This window comes from Salvelinus fontinalis, chromosome 33 (assembly GCF_029448725.1).
Source record: "Salvelinus fontinalis isolate EN_2023a chromosome 33, ASM2944872v1, whole genome shotgun sequence".
Taxonomy (NCBI): domain Eukaryota; kingdom Metazoa; phylum Chordata; class Actinopteri; order Salmoniformes; family Salmonidae; genus Salvelinus; species Salvelinus fontinalis.
The window spans coordinates 19,866,912-19,888,067 of NC_074697.1; the positions used below are offsets into that span (position 1 = coordinate 19,866,912).

At 48.1% G+C, this 21,156-nt stretch overlaps 1 protein-coding gene across 3 annotated transcripts in view; it reads right to left on the reverse strand.

Moving 5' to 3' along the window:
- Positions 1–697: 697 nt before the first annotated feature.
- The window catches only part of LOC129831796 (phosphatidylinositol 4,5-bisphosphate 3-kinase catalytic subunit beta isoform-like), a 78,239-nt gene continuing 57,780 nt past the window's right edge, over positions 698–21,156 (reverse strand). For all 3 annotated transcript variants that reach the window (XM_055895254.1, XM_055895253.1, XM_055895251.1), the window contains exons 5-24: positions 19,368–19,606; positions 17,095–17,277; positions 16,039–16,206; positions 14,834–14,923; positions 12,864–13,115; positions 12,575–12,671; positions 12,064–12,194; positions 11,918–11,968; positions 10,843–11,031; positions 10,520–10,641; positions 10,168–10,311; positions 6,045–6,144; positions 5,468–5,664; positions 5,244–5,353; positions 4,825–4,903; positions 4,108–4,275; positions 3,763–3,886; positions 3,513–3,658; positions 3,255–3,387; positions 698–3,143 (exon numbers count right to left, since the gene is read on the reverse strand). In XM_055895254.1, coding sequence (XP_055751229.1) covers positions 3,006–3,143; positions 3,255–3,387; positions 3,513–3,658; positions 3,763–3,886; positions 4,108–4,275; positions 4,825–4,903; positions 5,244–5,353; positions 5,468–5,664; positions 6,045–6,144; positions 10,168–10,311; positions 10,520–10,641; positions 10,843–11,031; positions 11,918–11,968; positions 12,064–12,194; positions 12,575–12,671; positions 12,864–13,115; positions 14,834–14,923; positions 16,039–16,206; positions 17,095–17,277; positions 19,368–19,606 — 2,861 coding nt within the window. In that variant the 3' untranslated portion in view covers positions 698–3,005. The remainder of the gene's footprint in view (positions 3,144–3,254; positions 3,388–3,512; positions 3,659–3,762; positions 3,887–4,107; positions 4,276–4,824; positions 4,904–5,243; positions 5,354–5,467; positions 5,665–6,044; positions 6,145–10,167; positions 10,312–10,519; positions 10,642–10,842; positions 11,032–11,917; positions 11,969–12,063; positions 12,195–12,574; positions 12,672–12,863; positions 13,116–14,833; positions 14,924–16,038; positions 16,207–17,094; positions 17,278–19,367; positions 19,607–21,156) is intronic.

Here is a 21,156-nt window from a genome sequence, read left to right on the forward strand (position 1 = left end):
TTGCAATCAAAGATGACAGCACATGTAGTAGTTGAGTCAATGAGTGTTGCTGACTTGGAACAAGCTGTATGTAATTATTTCACTTCATTTTCACATGCATTTTTTCCCCTTCAGTTATCAATTTTGACCCGATAAAACAAGCTTGTGTTCAACTTGACAGCTCATAGGAGGTTGCCAAGATACCCACTGACACCTTTCGCAGAGAAACAACAACCTATTAATCATGGCATTTGCAGTTATTAACAGCTACATGGCACTGTGACCTGCTATCTCCAGATTGAATCCAGGTAGCTGTTGACCCACAACCAAGTTCTATTCAGGATCCATAACCTGGCAATAAGGGTTATTGGCTACTCCACCATGTATGGCATCACCACCACATGCCATCAGTAGAGAGGCATGTTGGTCCCCTCCAGCAGAGCAGAGCTGGGCCCCACTGTGCTCTCCCTCCTTCACTCACACAACCACAGTGGAAAGAATGCAGGCTCTCTGGGCCTGGAGTCAATCTGTATTCATCACAGTGCCATAGCCACAGGGATCAAATCTGTGCTCGTCCCTGTGCACTGCCAAGTTGTTATGCAAATATACCACATCTTATACACAGACTCGCTGGCACTGCAGTGATTGAAGGGGCACACACGCACGTTCGCACCCGCGCAAACACACAAAAATGTATTATTACAAAAGAAAAATGCAGTTAGATGGAAAATAACTTTAATAAAACACATATGAAAACAAAAAACTGCAAAACCATTAAAGCCTGTACATTTGACAATATTCAGTGTCTGAGAAACTTAAGAAGGCTAGCGGTGAGAAATACAGCAGCAATACACATTAACCCACAGTGACAACCATTATAGCCTCAGGCATTAGGGCCCAAGGGATCATTTACATAATATACATGTAGACTCCTATACAGATATTGCACAAAATCAAAACACAGATACTGGAAGAGCCCCTCATGACAAACCCAGGAAGTAGCTTTGAATCGCAGTGTTACGCCTTCTGCTGGCAAACCCCTCCCACAGGTCCTAAACTCTGCCCATTTCAGCTGATCTAAAAAACAAATACTCGTTAAAAAAAAAAGACACATTTTTCACACAAACATTCGATTTTTTAACAGATTATTAAAAACAGTCAAAACAAACCTAAAACGACAAAGTTCTCTCTTTGTTTTGGTCCTAAAAGGCATTTTAGTTACATGTTTCAGTTATTTCTTAGTGAGTTCTTTCATTGTGGTTATCATGTGAGCAGTTTTGTGCTTTGAAAGACTAGTTCTGGCATCCTTAGGCAAGTCTGTCTAAGACATGGGGTAGTGTGGGGTAGTGATAATACCTCTATGGGGTAGTGATAATACCTCTATGGGGTAGTGATAATACCTCTATGGGGTAGTGATAATACCTCTATGGGGTAGTGATAATACCTCTATGGGGTAGTGATAATACCTCTATGGGGTAGTGATAATACCTCTATGGGGTAGTGTGGTGATGACTCACCCTTTGTGCCCGTTCTGTTTGCCCAAAAACAACCATGATTTGATAAAATGGAACACAGGAATGTTACATCCACATTCCAAAGCAGGAACACAAAATAAAGTTTTAGAAACATTTTAAGCTCTCTTTCCCTCCCTCCCTCCTTTCTTTAAAATGGTGCCAGTGTTTGATGGTCCAATTCACCCCTTTTCTCAAAGGCAGAAGCTGCGTGACCAAATTGAACCGCCCCACCCCCATGGATGCCTCTTCCCTAAAGCTAAACCACCAAATCAATTGGCGAATGTTAACTCAGCCAAATCTTTCCCTACAGTTTGTTTTATTCCACGTAGGATAGCAGCCTTCATGAGAACTATTATAATATTGGTAACCATCTGGATGTCACCGGGATGGTCTATTCAGTGTGGAGCGTACAGCATGCACGCCAAATCTGTGTTACACAGTGTTCTTTGCCCCAGCATGCTGAGCACTGCTTTCCCGCAGTTCTGTTAAGGTTACAATGAGGGAAATAACTAGCTAGCTACTAGGAGGACAGCGGAGTGCGTAAAGTTGAAAAACCTGCACATAAACTTTTGTTTAGCTGTCGGGAGGAGGCGTCCAGAGAATTTGGTCATGAGTGACTCCGTTTCTCAAGACCACAGGATCAGAGGGTCTCTCTCTCTTTTCTCTCTCTAGTAGTCTGGCACATATACATCTTAAACATCTTAGATATAATTAAATCTTAAATGGCAATAAAATAACTCATGGAAAAAAACTAAAAGATACAATCTGTTCCAGTTTTTAGGCACACTTTCAAGATGAACTGGAGGCCTCGTGAGGATAAGTCCAATAAGACCCACTTCCTCTGGCCATGTGCACGTTTTGGTGTTATTTAAAGACACACGGGTGAGCCGCTTTGGTCCTCAGTCTTTACACACCCAGTCTTTACGTGTGCTGTCAATCAAACTGTCTGGTGCAAGGCCTGGAGTGGGTGTGGTCAACCCTGACCTCTCCCTTTAAGTCCAACACAAGGCAGATCAGAAGTCCTGCTGATAGGTGGGTGAAACCACTCCTGTCCCCTTCCTCATTAGTTCAGTCTAGTTCTGGCTCCATGGGGGCTTTCCATTTACAATGAGGGGGGGGGGGGGGGGGGGGGGTCGGAGAGGCCACACTATTGCTCAGGTGTTGGGCTCTGACTCTCACTGAGCGAGTGCAAAACACGCAACCACATTACCCACAAATATATGTCACAAGACCAGGGAGAGACAATGGGATTGCTTGACTGGCTGGAGGCACACAGCAGCTTCAAAAGCCAGAGGAAAGGCAAAGGGAGGGGGATTTTAGCCTGTAAGAGCATGTGTGTTTAAGATGGTCTTCTAGGTTCCCTTCTTTAAGGCCCCAAGTCCAGTCCTGTCTGGTCTTCACCCCTTAGCAACACCTTAACCCCCTCAATCACAGTTGTCCCTGCCCTGGATAGACCTCAGACCCTCCTAACCCCTGACCTTGAACCCTCCAGCTTCAGGATGTCTGTCTGTTCTAGGAGCGGTTGTCCTTGACCACGTTGTGGGCCATCCAGTTGACTTTGGTGGTCCAGCTCTCTCTCAGCGCCTCGTCAAACTTCTGGCGGAAGTGTTTCAGTGCCTCGTCGTCGGTCTTCCCCAGGGCCAGAGAGTCCTACAGGGGAGAAGGAGACTTAACTACTCTTATAACACACATTACTTCTGTACCACATGTAAACTGTAGCCCATGTGACGTGGCCAACTATATAGTGCGTGTGTGAATTACCTTAAGGTACTGTATATCCTTGACAGAGGTGAGCTCTGGCAGTCCAGCAGTCAGCATGAGGGCAAACAGGGTGATGAAGAGGTTCCCATTCCGCCTCAGAATCAGGTAGGCTTGTTCACAGTAATTACGGAAACTAGGCACAACACACACATTCAGTTCACAATACATTTACTCAAGTAGATAAATGATAAAAGCTAGGCAACAGATAGTGTTTCCCGGCCTGGATCACCTGAGTAATGAAAGGAGACAGAAGCTCACCTGCCAAACTTCTCAGTGTTGCCCGTCTTTCCCTGTTGGATGACGTGGATGAAGTCATGGGTCAGGATGAAGGGGACGCGTTCCCTCTTGATGCCAAACTTGGACTTGAAGTTCCCCAGGATATGCCCAAAGTCTATGTGGAAGAGCTGAGACACACACACACACACAATGTAAGAACTTGATTCCATTAAAAGACTCCATAAATGAACCTCTGATTTAGCCTGTCGTACAGGGGAGCAACTCTACCCACCTGTCCAGTGCTGCGGACCATGATGTTGTCACTGTGACGGTCACCGATCCCCAGGACGTAGGTGGCCACGCAGTAGCCTGCACATGACAGGGTGAACTCCTCGATCGCCTTCTCCAGAGCATCTCTGCATAGTACACAAACACAAAATAAAGTGTTGGCCAAGTGGGATCTTCACTGGGTTTGCACCGCCAAAGCATAGCAACTCACTAACATGTTGCCTGTTATATACATACAGTTACATATCTATGAAATAGGTCAGTAATACACAGAACTTTTGGAAAGTCACATTGAGAAAGAGCCCTGGTGTAAGAAACAAACAAACCCGTTGGCAAAGTGTGGTCTTACCCAGAGTTCTTCTCTTTGAGCCAGTTGAGCAGTGCATCCTTGTTGAAGGCTGCGGCGGCCGCCACGTTGCTACTGGTCAGCTGGATGTTGGCGATGGTATCTGCCGACGACACCACCTCGATCAGCCCTGACCGGTCACCAGTCGCTAGGCAACCGTAAGGCACGATTCTGCACAGACACATTTTGTTCCAATGAATCATCATCAACACCATTGAGATGCACCCTATAATTATCTCCATGTTGTTTCCTTTCCCCGGCTCTGTCTCAGCACGTGACCAGAACGTACGCATGATCACACTCCAAACAACACATCACAGTGGTTTTATGATCCTCTCTGCAGAGCTCCTTCTGCTCTCTGAACCCTTGTCCCTGTAACCTAATAGCCTGCCCCCCAGCTCAACTGTCAAAACAATCCCACACACTGCTCAGCTCCAGATGTGTTAGACTGTGTGTGTGTGTGTGTGTGTGTGTGTGTGTGTGTGTGTGTGTTAGAGTATGAGAGCGAGCGCTAGTGTATGTGGATTTGATTAGGATGAGAAGCGGGTAGTGGGTGTGTGATTCTGGGGGTATGGATGTGGGGAGGTAGAGGTCAGGCTAGCAGGGGGTGATTAAGGGACCCTCCCCCCCAACACAGCTTCCCTACAGAGAACAGGAACAAACAAGCCTTACTGACAGATTCTGACTGAGGACACATACCTTTTACATTAATATACACACCTAAGGTCCAGATTGGCCTCCTTCCATAGCAGGTCCATCAACCTCAAGATCTGCAGTGTCAACATGTCTTGTCTCAGGTCTGGAAAGAGAGATGAGTCTTTCATTCATACTTCCAGCTTCAAATCACCTTCCATAATACACATCCCTCCATCTTGACCTCACTATTCTTCCTTCGCTCTCTCCCCCTGAACTTTAGTGATCTTACATTTCATCTCTTAGAGGATGGTAGCCTAGCGGTTAAGGGCATTGGGCCATTTACTGAAAGGTCACTGGTTCGAATCCCCCAGCTGACTAGGTGAAAAATTGGTTGATGTCTCCTTGAGCAAAGCACTTAATCCTAATTGCTCATGTAAGTCTCTCTGGATAAGAGCGTCTGCTAAATGACTAACATGTTAATGTTAGATCCAACCCCCTTGTACCATCTCCATTCTTGAAGATGATTCCCAGGGTGTCTCCTCCCAGCAGCTTGTTGTTGTAGACGATCCACAGAGGCTTCATCTTAGAGTCCATGTACCGACATTTCTCCACACTGGCAGGGTTGAAAGAGGGGAGAAAAGCAAAAAATAGAGCAAGAGAGAGTCAAATCATAGTCATCCACATGCCCCTCTCCACTCCCATCTAACCCTCTCCCCCTGGCCCTTACTTGATTCCAGAGAGCAGGACACTGGGGTTGAGAGGAGAGTGCAGGTCAGAGAGGGTCTCTGTGTAGCCACTTTGTCTCAGACAAGTCATCATGGCCTCTTTGGTGAGCATTGCCTCCTTAGTCTTACTGCGGGCGTTCTTGATGGTGCCCAGCTTGATCAGCTCATTTACAGACTTCAGCTTGCTCAGAGCCTCCACCTAGATGTAGAGAGGGGCGGAATGTGGTTACAACATAGAAGCAACGCAATGTAATTATTATGAAATTACACCACTGCTGTATTGCCTTTCAAATCCGACACAGATGCTACGCATGACAGCATGGGCTTCCTGAAACATCCCACAGTGTGGTAGCTAATTCCAAAACAGGAAGGAGAGAAGGGATGGAGAGCAGTGAACAGGAAGCAGTAGAGGCCAGAAGTCAGGCTGCTGTCATCTGACTTCTTTATAAATAACCCCATTCTGAACTGAAGGGAAACTATAGAATTAGAGGTGGTGACAGAATTAGATGTACTGTAGTGATTCATTCACAGGTTAAGGTTGGAGTCAAGGCGTGAGCACGCCCGTGTCGGGGTCCTTACCTGTTTCTTCAGGACCTCAATGTGTGGGATGCTGCCGCGACAGTAAGCCTCCAGAATGAGAGAGAACTGGACAGCGACGGCTGGCATGTGCATCTCTGACCTACAGGGGGCAGCACAGTCACCCTACAGTTACAGTGACAGTCATACCTGGGGTGGGTTAATGCACATGACCTCACGGAACACACACCACCAAAAGAATACAGCCTGTGTAGAGGAAAATGTATTTTGAATCTTTACACCCTTACACACACGCGTGCGCACCCTTACTTACACACACACACACACCCTTACACGCACCCTTACACACACATGCACCCTTACACACACATGCACCCTTACACACACATGCACCCTTACACGCACGCACCCTTACACGCACGCACCCTTACACGCACGCACCCTTACACGCACGCACCCATTCGCACACACGCACCCTTACACATACACACACACGTCCTTACACACACACGCGCCCTTACACTGTCACGCCCTGGCCTTAGTATTATTTGTTTTATTTATTATTTTAGTTAGGTCAGGGTGTGACATGGGGTATGTGTGTATTTTGGGGTATTATATGGTAGAGGTTGTAGTTTATGGTTGTAGTTTATGGTTTTGTGTTGAGTGTATGTGTCTAGCTGTGTCTATGTTGGGTGTAGTTGTCTAGGAAAGTCTATGGTGGCCGGAATGGGTTCTCAATTAGAGACAGCTGATTTCTGTTGTCTCTAATTGGGAGCCATATTTAAGGCTGCCATAGGCTTTAGCTGTTTGTGGGTCATTGTATATGTATATGTCGACGTAAGTAGTTTGTGTGTGCACTTGCGTTTGAAGTTTCACGATCGTTTGTCGTTTTTGTTAGTGTGTATAAGTGTTACGTGTTATTCTTCGTCGTTATAATTAAAGAAGATGTATTCAAGTCATGTTGCGCCTTGGTCCTCTCTTTCACGTCAACACGATCGTGACAGAATGACCCACCAAATCCGGATCAAGCAACATGACCAGCGGCAACAGGATCAAGGCATTAAGGATTCATGGACATGGGAGGAGATTTTAGATGGTAAGGGACCTTGGGCGCAACCGGGAGAATATCGCCTCCCTCGTGAAGAGCTGGAGGCAGCGAAAGCCGAGAGGAGGCGATATGAGGAGGCAGCACGGAGGCAAGGCTGGAGACCCGCGAGTACTACCCAAAAATTTCTTGGGGGGGGGGAGGGGGGCTAAGAGGTAGTGGGCCGAGGGCAGGTAGGAGACCTGCGCCCACTTCCCAGGCTAACCGTGGAGAGCGGGAGTACGGGCGGACACCGTGTTACGCAGTAGAGCGCACGGTGTCTCCTGTACGTGTTCATAGCCCGGTGCGGGTTATTCCACCTTCCCGCACTGGTAGGGCTAGATTGGGCATTGAGCCAGGTGCCATGATACCGGCTCAACGCGTCTGGTCTCCAGTGCGTCTCCTCGGGCCGGCATACATGGCACCAGCCTTACGCACGGTGTCCCCGGTTCGCCTACATAGCCCGGAGCGGGTTATTCCACCTTCCCGCACTGGTCGGGTGACGGGGAGCATTCAACCAGGTACGGTTGGGCAGGCTCGGTGTTCAAGGGAACCAGTACGCCTGCACGGTCCGGTATTTCCGGCGCCACCTCCCCGCCCCAGTTCAGTTCCACCAGTGCCTACACCACGTAACAGGCTTCCAGTGTGTCTCCAGAGCCCTGTTCCTCCTCCACGCACTCGTCCTATGGTGCGTGTCTCCAGCCCGGTACCACCAATTCCGGCACCACGCACTAAGCCTCCTGTGCGTCTCCAGAGTCCTGTGCATCCTGTTGCTGCTCCCCGCACTAGCCCTGAGATGCGTGTCCCCAGTCCGGTACCACCAGTTCCGGCCCCACGCACTAGGCCTAATGTGCGTCCCCAGGGTCCAGTATGCCCCGTTCCTTCTCCCCGCACTAGCCTGAAAGTGCGTGCCTTTAGCCCGGTGCCTCCAGTTCCGGCACCACGCACCAGGCCTACAGTGCGCCTCATCCGGCCAGAGCCATCCGTCTCCCCAGCGCCGTCTGAGCCGTCCGTCTCCCCAGCGCCGTCTGAGCCGTCCGTCTCCCCAGCGCCGTCTGAGCCGCCCGTCTCCCCAGCGCCGTCTGAGCCGCCCGTCTCCCCAGCGCCGTCTGAGCCGCCCGTCTCCCCAGCGCCGTCTGAGCCGCCCGTCTGCCCAGCGCCGTCTGAGCCGCCCGTCTGCCCAGCGCCGTCTGAGCCGCCCGTCTGCCCAGCGCCGTCTGAGCCGCCCGTCTGCCCAGCGCCGTCTGAGCCGCCCGTCTGCCCAGCGCCGTCTGAGCCGCCCGTCTGCCCAGCGCCGTCTGAGCCGCCCGTCTGCCCAGCGCCGTCTGAGCCGCCCGTCTGCCCAGCGCCGTCTGAGCCGCCCGTCTGCCCAGCGCCGTCTGAGCCGCCCGTCTGCCCAGCGCCGTCTGAGCCGCCCGTCTGCCCAGCGCCGTCTGAGCCGCCCGTCTGCCCAGCGCCGTCTGAGCCGCCCGTCAGTCAGGAGCCGCCAGAGCCGCCCGTCAGTCAGGATCCGCCAGAGCCGCCAACCAGACAGGATCTGCCAGAGCCACCAACCAGACAGGATCTGCCAGAGCCGCCAACCAGACAGGATCTGCCAGAGCCGCCAACCAGACAGGATCTGCCAGAGCCGCCAACCAGACAGGATCTGCCAGAGCCGCCAACCAGACAGGATCTGCCAGAGCCGCCAACCAGACAGGATCTGCCAGAGCCGCCAACCAGACAGGATCTGCCAGAGCCGCCAACCAGACAGGATCTGCCAGAGCCGCCAACCAGACAGGATCTGCCAGAGCCGCCAACCAGACAGGATCTGCCAGAGCCGCCAACCAGACAGGATCTGCCAGAGCCGCCAAACAGACAGGATCTGCCAGAGCCGCCAACCAGACAGGATCTGCCAGAGCCGCCAACCAGACAGGATCTGCCAGAGCCGCCAACCAGACAGGATCTGCCAGAGCCGCCAACCAGACAGGATCTGCCAGAGCCGCCAACCAGACAGGATCTGCCAGAGCCGTCAGCCAGCCATGAGCGTCCAAATCTGTCAGCCAGCCATGAGCGTCCAGATCCGTCTGCCAGCCATGAGAAGCCGGATCCGTCAGCTAGCTATGAGCAGCCAGATCTGTCAGCCAGCCATGAGCCGTCCAACCAGGATCCGCCGGAGCCGTCATCCAGCCAGGATCTGCCCCTTATCCCGGTGCTGCCCCTTATCCCGGTGCTGCCCCTTATCCCGGTGCTGCCCCTTATCCCGGTGCTGCCCCTTATCCCGGTGCTGCCCCTTATCCCGGTGCTGCCCCTTATCCCGGTGCTGCCCCTTATCCCGGTGCTGCCCCTTATCCCGGTGCTGCCCCTTATCCCGGTGCTGCCCCTTATGACTATGGTGGGGTGGGGACCACGACCAGTGCCGGAGCCGCCACCGTGGAAGGAAGCCCACCCAGACCCTCCCCTAGACTATGTGCTGGTGCGTCCGGAGTTCGCACCTTAAGGGGGGGGTTATGTCACGCCCTGGCCTTAGTATTATTTGTTTTATTTATTATTTTAGTTAGGTCAGGGTGTGACATGGGGTATGTGTGTATTTTGGGGTATTATATGGTAGAGGGGGTGTTGGTTGTAGTTTATGGTTTTGTGTTGAGTGTATGTGTCTAGCTGTGTCTATGTTGGGTGTAGTTGTCTAGGAAAGTCTATGGTGGCCGGAATGGGTTCTCAATTAGAGACAGCTGATTTCTGTTGTCTCTAATTGGGAGCCATATTTAAGGCTGCCATAGGCTTTAGCTGTTTGTGGGTCATTGTATATGTATATGTCGACGTAAGTAGTTTGTGTGTGCACTTGCGTTTTAGGTTTCACGATCGTTTGTCGTTTTTGTTAGTGTGTATAAGTGTTACGTGTTATTCTTCGTCGTTATAATTAAAGAAGATGTATTCAAGTCATGTTGCGCCTTGGTCCTCTCTTTCACGTCAACACGATCGTGACATACACACACCCTTACACACACACACCCCTTAGAAACACACCCTTACACACACACACACACACACACTTACACACATTATCTTTCATGTACACACCACGTGCACATGGCTCTCTCTCACCTGAGATGCCAGAAGAGGAAGTGTCCTATGTTGCGGTTGCACTGGGCTCTGTTCAGCAGGAAGCGAGTGAGCGCACAGTCATAGTAGGGTTCATAACGTAACACCTGGACCAGCTGGAGCAGGTACTGAGACAACTCCTCATCACTGGGAGGGGGAGAGCAGGGGGCAGAAAAGGGGTGAGAGGAAAAGAGAGAGGAAGAGGGTAGAGAGCAGGAGCAGAAGAGGGGGTGAGAGAAAAAGAGAGAGGGGGGAGAGGAAGAGATAGTGAGTAAGACATTACAACAGTAAGTGAACTAGGAATAGGAATGTGTGCATTTGTATGTGTGAGCGTGTATGTGAGTGTGTGGACTACCTCATATCCCTCAGGCAGCCCACAGCGTACTCTCTGACGTACTGGTCTGGGTAGTTAAAGTCAAGCAGCTCCAGAGCGTCCCTGGGACTCAGCTTGGGCCAGATCTGCAGCAAGGCCTGAAGCTGAGAGACCGATCATTCACTATGATTAATAACCAATACAGGAGCACAGCAGATATTTGAAGGGGACTGATGAGGGGCATAGTGGTATGGGCTAGGGGTTCATTTAGGATCTGATCATTGAGGCACACTAGTTTATTGCCCTTGAGAAGAAACTGAGTGTGTTAAAAAACACAAGACAGGTTCATGTGGCACAGTATGTACCTGGGCCATGTCCTCATGTTTGCTCCACTTGACGGAGAGCAGCAGTTTGGGCAGTGACTGGGGGAAGTTCTCCATGCAGTCGTAGCGTAGTGTCCAGATGAGGTCCTTCTCGTTCTCACACAGCTGGGACAGAGGGTCCCTCTCCATGATCTCCTTCAGCTCAATGTGGAACTTCTTACCGCCTCGGCCCTGTGGGGAAACAGCAGAGGTGGTCAGTCACCTCTAGGTGGCAGCACAGGGTAAGAAATCACATTACGTACAGAGGAGTAGCAAGGGGTGCTAAAGGGAGCAGTCACCATTAACCACAGATCTGGAATCAGAGTACACTGCATGTAATCCTTTCCACCATCAGTTAAATACAAATAGATCTGTACTTGCATGCATGTTTGATTGCTTTGTGGATCAACAATGAAACATTGTTAGTCGACAGAATAAGAGCTTGAAGCTTGAGACCGTAAGAAAACCTCCACCACACACACACCTCTCTGCAAGGGACATGTTTTGGCAAGCCCTCTGCTTCACACGGTGTTACATAACTGTGTGTCCTGTTCCACAGGGGCTTTAGGGTGGGTGATTTTGTTGGTCCCCACAAAGTCAAATGCTACTTCTAGGGAGTTTAGGGTTAGAATTATGTTAAAGGTTAAGAGCTAGGGTTAAGGTTCGATTTTTAAGTTAGGGTTACGGTTAGGGTGGGGGTACAGGTAAGGAAAAATAGGATTTTGAATGGGACTGAATTGTGTGTCCCCACAAGGTTAGCTGTACAAGACTGTGTGTGTGTGTGTGTGTCTCTCTGTGTGTGTGTCTGTGGAACAGGAGGGCTGATCTTAGCCTCAGATTCCTCCGAGAGACACTATTGTGATAGTGCACCAGCCTGCCAACACCACCCTGGATCAGGGTTGCCTGGAAACCAGTCATAGCAATATCCTCCCCTCTGACACATTTGGTGTCTGCTTTCTGTCCTAGAAATGCTTGCAACATGCCTGGCGCCTGCTGCTCTGGAGTAAAGGGAGCACTTGTGTGTGAAGTACATATGTATGTGTGTAAGTGTTTGAGTTGTTGGAACTCACGACAGTACCATGGGCAAGCAGTCGCTGGACCCGGCGATCTCTGCAGCTTTCTCCAGAATCTGCAGAGGTAGACCACACACACATCCACATCAGTGGTCAAAATACTTCATAATGATAAGCATGTTTGAATACGTCAGTGTGTGTGTGTCCTCACCTTGTCGAAGGGGGGGAAAAGGATGGTGTGAGGGTTGTAGTCAGGGAGGTGGATGTGGAGTGCTGTAGTGTTCTCAGTGTAAGGGTTGGTCTGGATGGTTCCTATGGGGTTCAGCATCTCTTCAAGTTCATCTGGGGGACACAGAAAAATCACTCAGAAATGCCACTAACATTTAGTGTATAAGTATGTAGGTGAGTTTCAGAAGTGTGTGTGTGTAGGTGTGTGTGTGTGTGTAGGTGTGAGTGTGTAGGTGTGTGTGTGTGTGTAGGTGTGTGTGTGTAGGTGTGTGTGTGTAGGTGTGTGTGTGTAGGTGTGAGTGTGTAGGTGTGAGTGTGTAGGTGTGAGTGTGTAGGTGTGAGTGTGTAGGTGTGAGTGTGTAGGTGTGAGTGTGTAGGTGTGAGTGTGTAGGTGTGAGTGTGTAGGTGTGAGTGTGTAGGTGTGAGTGTGTAGGTGTGAGTGTGTATAGGTTAATTCAAGGGTTTGTAAAGTGCATGAGGGTGTGTGTGCTCACCAGGAAAGGAAGACCAGCTGTGAAGGATGATATCTCCAGTCTTCAGCTGTCCTTTATAGTCAAACACCATGGTGTTCACCCAGGCTACAGGGTAGTGCTGCAGAGAGAGAGCGAGAGCGAGAGCGAGAGAGCGAGAGAGAGAGAGGAGATAGCGAGAGAGAGAGAGGAGATAGCGAGAGAGAGAGCGAGAGCGAGAGCGCGAGGAGATAGCGAGAGAGAGAGAGGACAGAGACTAAATATACATGTATTTCTGTGTGTGCGCTGTCTGTGCTTTGTGTGTGTGTCATACCACTTTGCCAGACTTGCGGATGGTCTGGTACTTGTTGATGTGGGCGTTCTTGGTGGACTTCTGCTTCTTGACCTTGTCCATGACGGCGTAGACGGCAAAACAGAGGCGGGCCATGCGCGGCAGGTCGCTCACGGTAATGTCGAACTCTAGCGGGAGGTTCCACACGTGTTCAGAGCGTCCGCTGCTCTCGCTGCTCACCGCTGGTTTACACAGCAGCTCTGTGCCATGGAACAAGCCTGCGCGTACCTGGATCTGAAAAGAGAGAGGGGTTTACTTCACCATAACAGGATCATAGTGAGCACTAACAGGGCTCTACTGTCCATGGGTTATAAATACAGTTAAAGTCGGAAGTTTACATACACTTAGGTTGGAGTCATTAAAACTTGTTTTTCAACCACTCCACAAAATTCTTGTTAACACACTATAGTTTTGGCAAGTCTGTTAGGACATCTACTTTGTGCATGACACAAGTGATTTTTACAACAATTGTTTATAGACAGATTATTTCACCATCACAACTTTAAACAGCTTGGAAAATTCCAGAAAATTATGTCATAGCTTTAGAAGCTTCTGATAGGCTAATTGACATCATTTGAGGCAATTGGAGGTACCTGTGGATGTATTTCAAGGCCTACCTTCAAACTCAGTGCCTCTTTGCTTGACATCATGGGAAAATCAAACAAACAGCCAAGACCTCAGAAAAAAAATTGTAGACCTCCAAGTCTGATTCATCCTTGGGAGCAATTTCCAAACGCCTGAAGCTACCACATTCATCTGTACAAACAATAGTACGCAAGTATAAACACCATGGGACCACGCAGCCATCATACAGCTCAGGAAGGAGACGCGTTCTGTCTCCTAGAGATGAATGTACTTTGGTGCGAAAAGTCCAAATCAATCCCAGAACAACAGCAAAGGACCTCGTGAAGATGCTGGCGGAAACCGGTACAAAAGCATCTATATCCACAGTAAAACGAGTCCAATATCGACAGAACCTGAAAGGCCGTTCAGCAAGGAAGAAGCAACTGCTCCAAAACCGCCATAAAAAAGCCAGACTATGGTTTGCAACTGCACATCGTGACAAAGATCGTACTTTTCGTACAAAATCATTCAAAAATAGAACTGTTTGACCATAATGACCATGGTTATGTTTGGAGGAAAAAGGGGGAGGCTTGCAAGCCGAAGAACACCATCCAAACCGTGAAGCACGTGGGTGGCAGCATCATGTTGTGAGGGTGCTTTGCTGCAGGAGGGACTGGTGCACTTCACAAAATAGATGACATCATGAGGGCGGAAAATTATGTGGATATATTGAAGCAACATCTCAAGACATCAGTCAGGAAGTTAAAGCATGGTCGCAAATGGGTCTTCCAAATGGACAATTACCCCAAGCATACTTCCAAAGTTGTGCCAAAATGGCTTAAGGACAACAAAGTCAAGGTATTGGAGTGGCCATCAGAAAGCCCTGACCTCAATCCTATAGAAAATTTGTGGGCAAAACTGAAAAAGCGTGCGCGAGCAAGGAGGCCTACAAAGCTGACTCAGTTACACCAGCTCTGTCAGGAGGAATGGGCCAAAATTCACCCAACTTATTGTGGGAAGCTTGTGGAAGGCTACCCGAAACATTTGACCAAAGTTAAACAATTTAAAGGCAATGCTACCAAATACTAATTGAGTGTATGTTAACTTCTGACCCACTGAGAATGTGATGAAAGAAATAAAAGCTGAAATAATTCTCTCTACTATTATTCTGACATTTCACATTCATAAAATAAAGTGGTGATCCTAACTGACCTAAGACAGGGAATTTTTACTAGGATTAAATGTCAGGAATTGTGGAAAAACTGAGTTTAAATGCATTTGGCTAAGATGTATGTAAACTTAGATTTCAACTGTACATCCCAGAGCAAACAGTAAAAATGTAACATAAATTCCAGGTTTGCTATCAAGTAATCATCATCAGTGGTTACCTTGGCCGTCTCCTCAGCATTCACCTTGCTGCCTTTGATTAGGACGATCTTAAACTGGTTAGTCACCTCCCATACACACGTATTCACTTGCTAGAGAGAGAAGCAAAGTAACAGAGGAAAGAGAGGCGAGTAACAGAGGAAGGAGGAGAGAGAGAAGGAGCGGAACAGAGGGAAGAGGAAAGTAGAGTATCAGAGGAGATAAATATTTTCATGAGTCAGCAAGGAACAGAGTATACTTTACTGTAGGAATATCAAACACACATACACTGAAGGGTGAGTCACACTGTTGTCAAGCAGAGTAGACTTGCCAAGGTCAGCAGAGCAGGAAAAACACTCCACATGACTGGCCCTCAACTACAGACCACAAACATGAATAAGCAGCATACTTCCTGTGTGTGTGTGTGTGTGTCTGTGTGTGTGTGTGTGTGTGTAAATGAAAGTAATGTTTTTGTAAGTGTGTTTGTGTGTGTGAACAAGAGTGTTTTTGAATTTAAGCATATGTACTGTGTATCAGTGTGTGTATTTAGGTGAGTGCCTATGCGACAGAGGAGTACATGTATATTTTTGTAACGTCTTACTAGAGTACACCACCACATGAACAGTCGATCCTCTCAACCTCTCCTCACTACCTAGAACAAAGCTCTACCCTCCTGGAGAGCTGCTGGGTATACAGGCCTGTTGTGCTTGAAGTCCTACTCACTTCTCCTTTTGTCAATGGCTCAACTACCACAAGACATCACTGTCTGACCACAGTCTTTCTTCTTTTCAGATCAGATAGAGTCTTGTTGATGTTGACATTTAGTTGTAATGATTGACATTTGAAGCATTGACTGACAGGTGTGTCATTTACTGTCCAATGTCACCTGTCACTGTGGGACAGTCGTCATGGTACCTTGGCAATTAGGCTCTAATGAGCAATTAAACTGCACCTGGCCTTTAGAACCAGACGGAACGTCAGAGTGCAGCTGCTAAGAGCGGCTAGCAATGTCTGGAGAAAATGCTCACAAACATGCACCCACTACACACACACACACCTACTACACACCCACACACTACACACACACCTACTACACACACACCTACACACACACCTACACACACACACACACACCTACACACACACACACACACACACACCTACACACACACACACACACACACATACACACACACACACACACACACACACAGAGAGTGTGACTGACCGAGGGTCCCCTCCTCTTGGGAGGCAGTGGTAAGGGGGGGTTGGAGCTCTTGCGGTTGACCACAGCTCCGATGGCCGAGATCTCCTTCTCGAACATGGCCTGGACTGTGCTGACCTGGACTAGGGTCAGGTGGGGACACTCCTTCGCCTGGAGACAGGCTTTGATGTACTGGGACAGAGAGGAGAAGACATGTTAACACACAGAAAGTACTATTCTGTATGCAGTCTGAACAAACTGAATTTCTTTTAAATGTTTTTTTGTAATGTAGTAATTACATTTTTATTCTAACCAGCGACCTTTCGGTTACTGGCCAAACGCTCTTAACCGCTAGGCTACCTGCCGTCCCTTACAAATGTGAATGGTGCGCAGACAGACAGAGACAGACAAGCCTATATGTTCTGAAGAGATGACAGAAGAAGGAGAGTAAAAAAAACAGAGGAGCGATGAGAGGTCAAAGAGAGGAAATCAGCCACACAGATGGAAGGTAACCCATATCTAATGTACAGACATGGTTCCTGGATCTAAACACGGTCACAGATAGAACCGGACCCTTTTCTGCAGGGTGTAATGGTCACAGTCTGCTTCATCACACACGGAAACACACACACACACACTCATACACAGATGGATTCAGTCATGCACACATACCAGGTCTGTGAGTAACAGTAATGTGTTCCAGGAAGACAGTGTTATTAATGAGGCGTTATTAGGACAACAGTCAGATGACTGTTTCTGGATCACTGAGTCTCATTTATGGTTAAACACAAGGAGACATTCCTAAACCCACTCCCTACACGCTCTGACCTTGGAACGTTAACCGTTACGGTTATGACATTAATGATTAAGGAATGGTTGAGATAACTCTCCTCTGACAGTGACCTTGTTTGAGGTCATCACAGCACATGTAGAGGGTAAGAGAATGAGAAAAGAAGCAGTTTGATGGTAAGAAAGCACTCTACAGAGGGTTTGGGGGTTAAAGGTGAAGGGGTCATAGGGCATCATTAGGGTCCCTTTGCACTGTGTGCACTGAGGTTGAGCCTAAGAGTAAAGGGTCACCTTGTACTGTATGAGCGGGTGGTCTCCACAGAGGAACTCCAGCTTATCGCTGACCCTCAGAACGTACTGCTCGGCCTGGCGTCCCTCCTCCTCGGGGCCGTGGGTTGTCAGCCATTTCCTCAACGCCTGTTCCATCAGCTCACTGGGACTGGTGCTGGGCCACACTTTCAGACTGGCTGTGTCCTGGAGGGAGACAGCATTATCCTCATTAACGTCAACACACACAATAGAGAGAGACCAGAGACATGGTGGTGTACTTAAAATGTTCTATATATAAGTGAAATCTCATGATAGCGAGGTGAGAGGACAAAGGGGGGGGTGAAAAACAGTAAAATAACATTAGAGAGAAAGACGGGGGGGGGGGTAAAGGGATATAGACTATCCTGCAGTGTGTGACAAGGTTTAACACACAATCCCAGCAAGGTTTACAGACATCGAAGGCTTACAGAGCATTCAGACAGAGAAACACACACACCCCTACCCAACCTGCCTTGCAGTCTGGCGCCAAACCTGGTCGTTAGGGCACAGCCTTCACCCACTCACAATGCTATGACAACCACATACTGCACATCACCATGGTGACACCACCCAGAGTGGTCAAGTTCCAAATAGAGCGGTAATAATTATTCAAATGATTTCACTGTCATTACAGCCAATACATTAGGACTTTGGTGACTATGGGTACTTTCAGGTAATTGCCTTAAGTAAAATGGTAACTATAGCACCTTGTAGCTTCAAGTGCATGAGTGCTGTTTTACAATGTAATGTCCAAGTAAATATCATGTAAACAAGTAGTAAAATAAGGGTTTGTTCAGTCAACTGAAAACCAAGCCAACCAACCAATGAAAACCAACAAGAATAGACAATAAAAAGGTCCACTTCCTGACACCATCCACCTGTACAGAACACAGACGGTAAGGGGTTGAGCCATGTAGTGTGCAGTGGGCAATGACCCTAGCGTGGTGGTGACCCTAGCGTGGTGGTGACCCTAGCGTGGTGGTGACCCTAGCGTGGTGGTGACCCTAGCGTGGTGGTGATCTGAGATCATTTGTTGGCATGCCACCGAATCTATAAAAACAAAAGAGTTGCACACTCCATATGTATAACTACCAGTGATTTATTTAGTGAATGCCACCGAATTTACACACACTTATTTCAGATAGAACATACAGTAGTTTGTAGAGAAGTTAATAGTGAGAGGTGTGTTTGTGAGTGAGTGAGAGAGAGTGGGAGGGAGGGCAAGCGAGCGATACAGTCAGCGTCCTCAGATGTCTTCTTTTTCCATGTTTTCAATCAGTGGAGAGGCCCTTTGGTCAGGCGCTTGTGTGTGTGTGTCAGGGGCTTCAGTGTCTCAGTGAGGATGGAACTGTGACTGATGGTGGTGGTGACCCATTTAGTGCCGTCACTCTGCCAGTCTGGCTCAGTCATATGACCAGGTGCTATTAGTGGCCAGCCAACTGTCACATGAACTGGTCCCATTAGGGGCAAGCCAACAGAGGAGATAAAAGAAGGGAGAATATCTGTGTGTGAGAGAGTTTGTTTACTAGTCTGTAGCTTACTGAGTATACCAAACACTAGGAGCACCGTCCTAATATTGAGTTGAAAGGCCCCAGAGTCTGCAACACCACTAAGCAAGGGGCAGCACCAAGCAAACGGCACCATGAAGACCAAGGAGCTCTCCAAACAGGTCAGGGACAAAGTTGTGGAGAAGTACAGATCAGGTTTGGGTTTAAAAAAAAATCAAACTTTGAACATCCCACGGAGCACCATTAAATCCATTATTTTTAAAAACAGAAAGAATATGGCACCACAACAAACCTGCCAAGAGAGGGCCACCCAAAACTCTTCTTCAAGATGTTCAATCTGGCCTTAAATGGCCACGCACTCTTATAATCACCACCTGGAACAGCCAGAAGAGGACTGGCCAACCCTCATAGTCTGGTTCCTCTCTAGGTTTCTTCCTAGGTTTTGGCCTTTCTAGGGAGTTTTTCCTAGCCACCGTGCTTCTACATCGGCATTGCTTGCTGTTTGGGGTTTTAGGCTGTATAGCACTTTGTGACATCTGTATAGCACTTTGTGACATCTGATGTAAAAAAGGATTTATAAATAAATTTGATCGATGTATTGATTGATAAGAGCTGAGGGTGTGTAGTATTGTAAATGTGACTACTCGAAGACAGCGACATTCACCCCATTGTTGGGCATATGTTACTCTGAGTGTGTGTGTATTTCTGATGGGAAATATTGTGCTCCCAATGTGTACTGTTAGGTACCTGGGACTGGTCGAAGTGCATGGTGACTTTGAGGCTGGCTTCGGCCTGTTTGTCGTTGACACCGTCTGTGACGGTTGTGACTCCTCCCCCTGGCTCCAGCTGCGGAGAGAAGCAGGCCTGCAGCCACTCGCTCCAGGTCATCAGCTGTACCCGCTGCATCTTCTCCTCGCTGATACGGAACATCTTACTGCGGAAGTCCTTCACCTCCTGGTCCTGAAGAGCGTCCAGCTCGTGGAGACCTGTGAACGGTTCATGAAGCTTTATAAGCATTGCATAACAACTTCGCAGGTGATCGGGAGTGCATAACAAGGCCACAAGAGGTTTTACAGCATTTTATACCAAAGATGTATTTTATTGATTGTGTTCTGTTCGTGAACACCCGTGAGCAGTCATTAAGCTATATAAGCACGGTGTAAGAGGTTCTGAGCGGCCACACACACACCATAATGACATGAACACTACAGTGTGTAAAAAACAGTAAAACCTCTGCATGAGTGGGTCTAACGGCACTGCATTAAAGGGCATTACCATTCATGTTTAATGCACTCCCTCTGACTGACACATACCTGGCATGGTAACAAGTAGCAATTAATGTTTATGAGGGATTACAAATGACAATCCAATCGCAACAGTGTTGACCTCTAACCTACTGTTTTCACTGAAATACAACTCACTGGGTATAAAATATAGATCCTAAATTTATCATATCTACTAGTTGAACAGAGCTCGGTATTTTGGGGCCGTCAAATGCTTTGGATGATAAAAACATGTTGACATTTAAAACCATTAAACATTCATATGACCCTCAGCTCTCAGAGGATGCCTCTGGTCTGCATTATTAGCTTGTGTGTGCCTGTGTGTGTGGCGGGCCAGAACTCCCTCAGTGTGTGTGTGTTTGTGTGTGTGTGTGTGTGTGTGTGGCTAGCCAGCGCCTGAGGGATGTTTTGAGTACCGCTTACTGACAAAAGCCTTTTACAGATCACATCTGACAAAAGCGGAGCCAAGAGGGAGAATATCAACATGGGATGAGTCTCCTTCAATTACTATCACTGATTCCCTCTGAACAGGCCTGGTTGGCCAGCAGCCTAGGGGACCTCAATAGACCCCTACCATCTATGTCCCCACACACCCTCAGGCCAATACGACTGTGTGTGTGTGTGTGTGTGTGTGTGTGTGTGTGTGTGTGTGTGTGTGTGTGTGTGTGTGTGTGTGTGTGTGTGTGTGTGTGTGTGTAATAGCAGTGCGTGGGTCAGCTGTTTGTTCACCCACACCCGCAATTGCTAATAACCCATCCGCAACCGCCCAACTATATGTGAACTAAATAAACCCCTGTATGTGAACTAAATAAACCCCTGTATGTGAACTAAATAAACCCCTATATGTGAACTAAATAAACCCCTATATGTGAACTAAATAAACCCTTATATGTGAACTAAATAAACCCCTATATGTGAACTAAATAAACCCTTATATGTGAACTAAATAAACCCTTATATGTGACCTAAATAAACCCTTATATGTGACCTAAATAAACCCTTATATGTGAACTAAATAAACCCTTATATGTGACCTAAATAAACCCTTATGTGAACTAAATAAACCCCTATATGAAGACTAAATAAACCCATATATGTGAACTAAATAAACCCCTATATGAAGACTAAATAAACCCCTACATGTGAACTAAATAAACCCCTATATGTGAACTAAATACACCCCTATATGAAGACTAAATAAACCCCTATATGTGAACTAAATAAACCTCTATATGAAGACTAGATAAACCCCT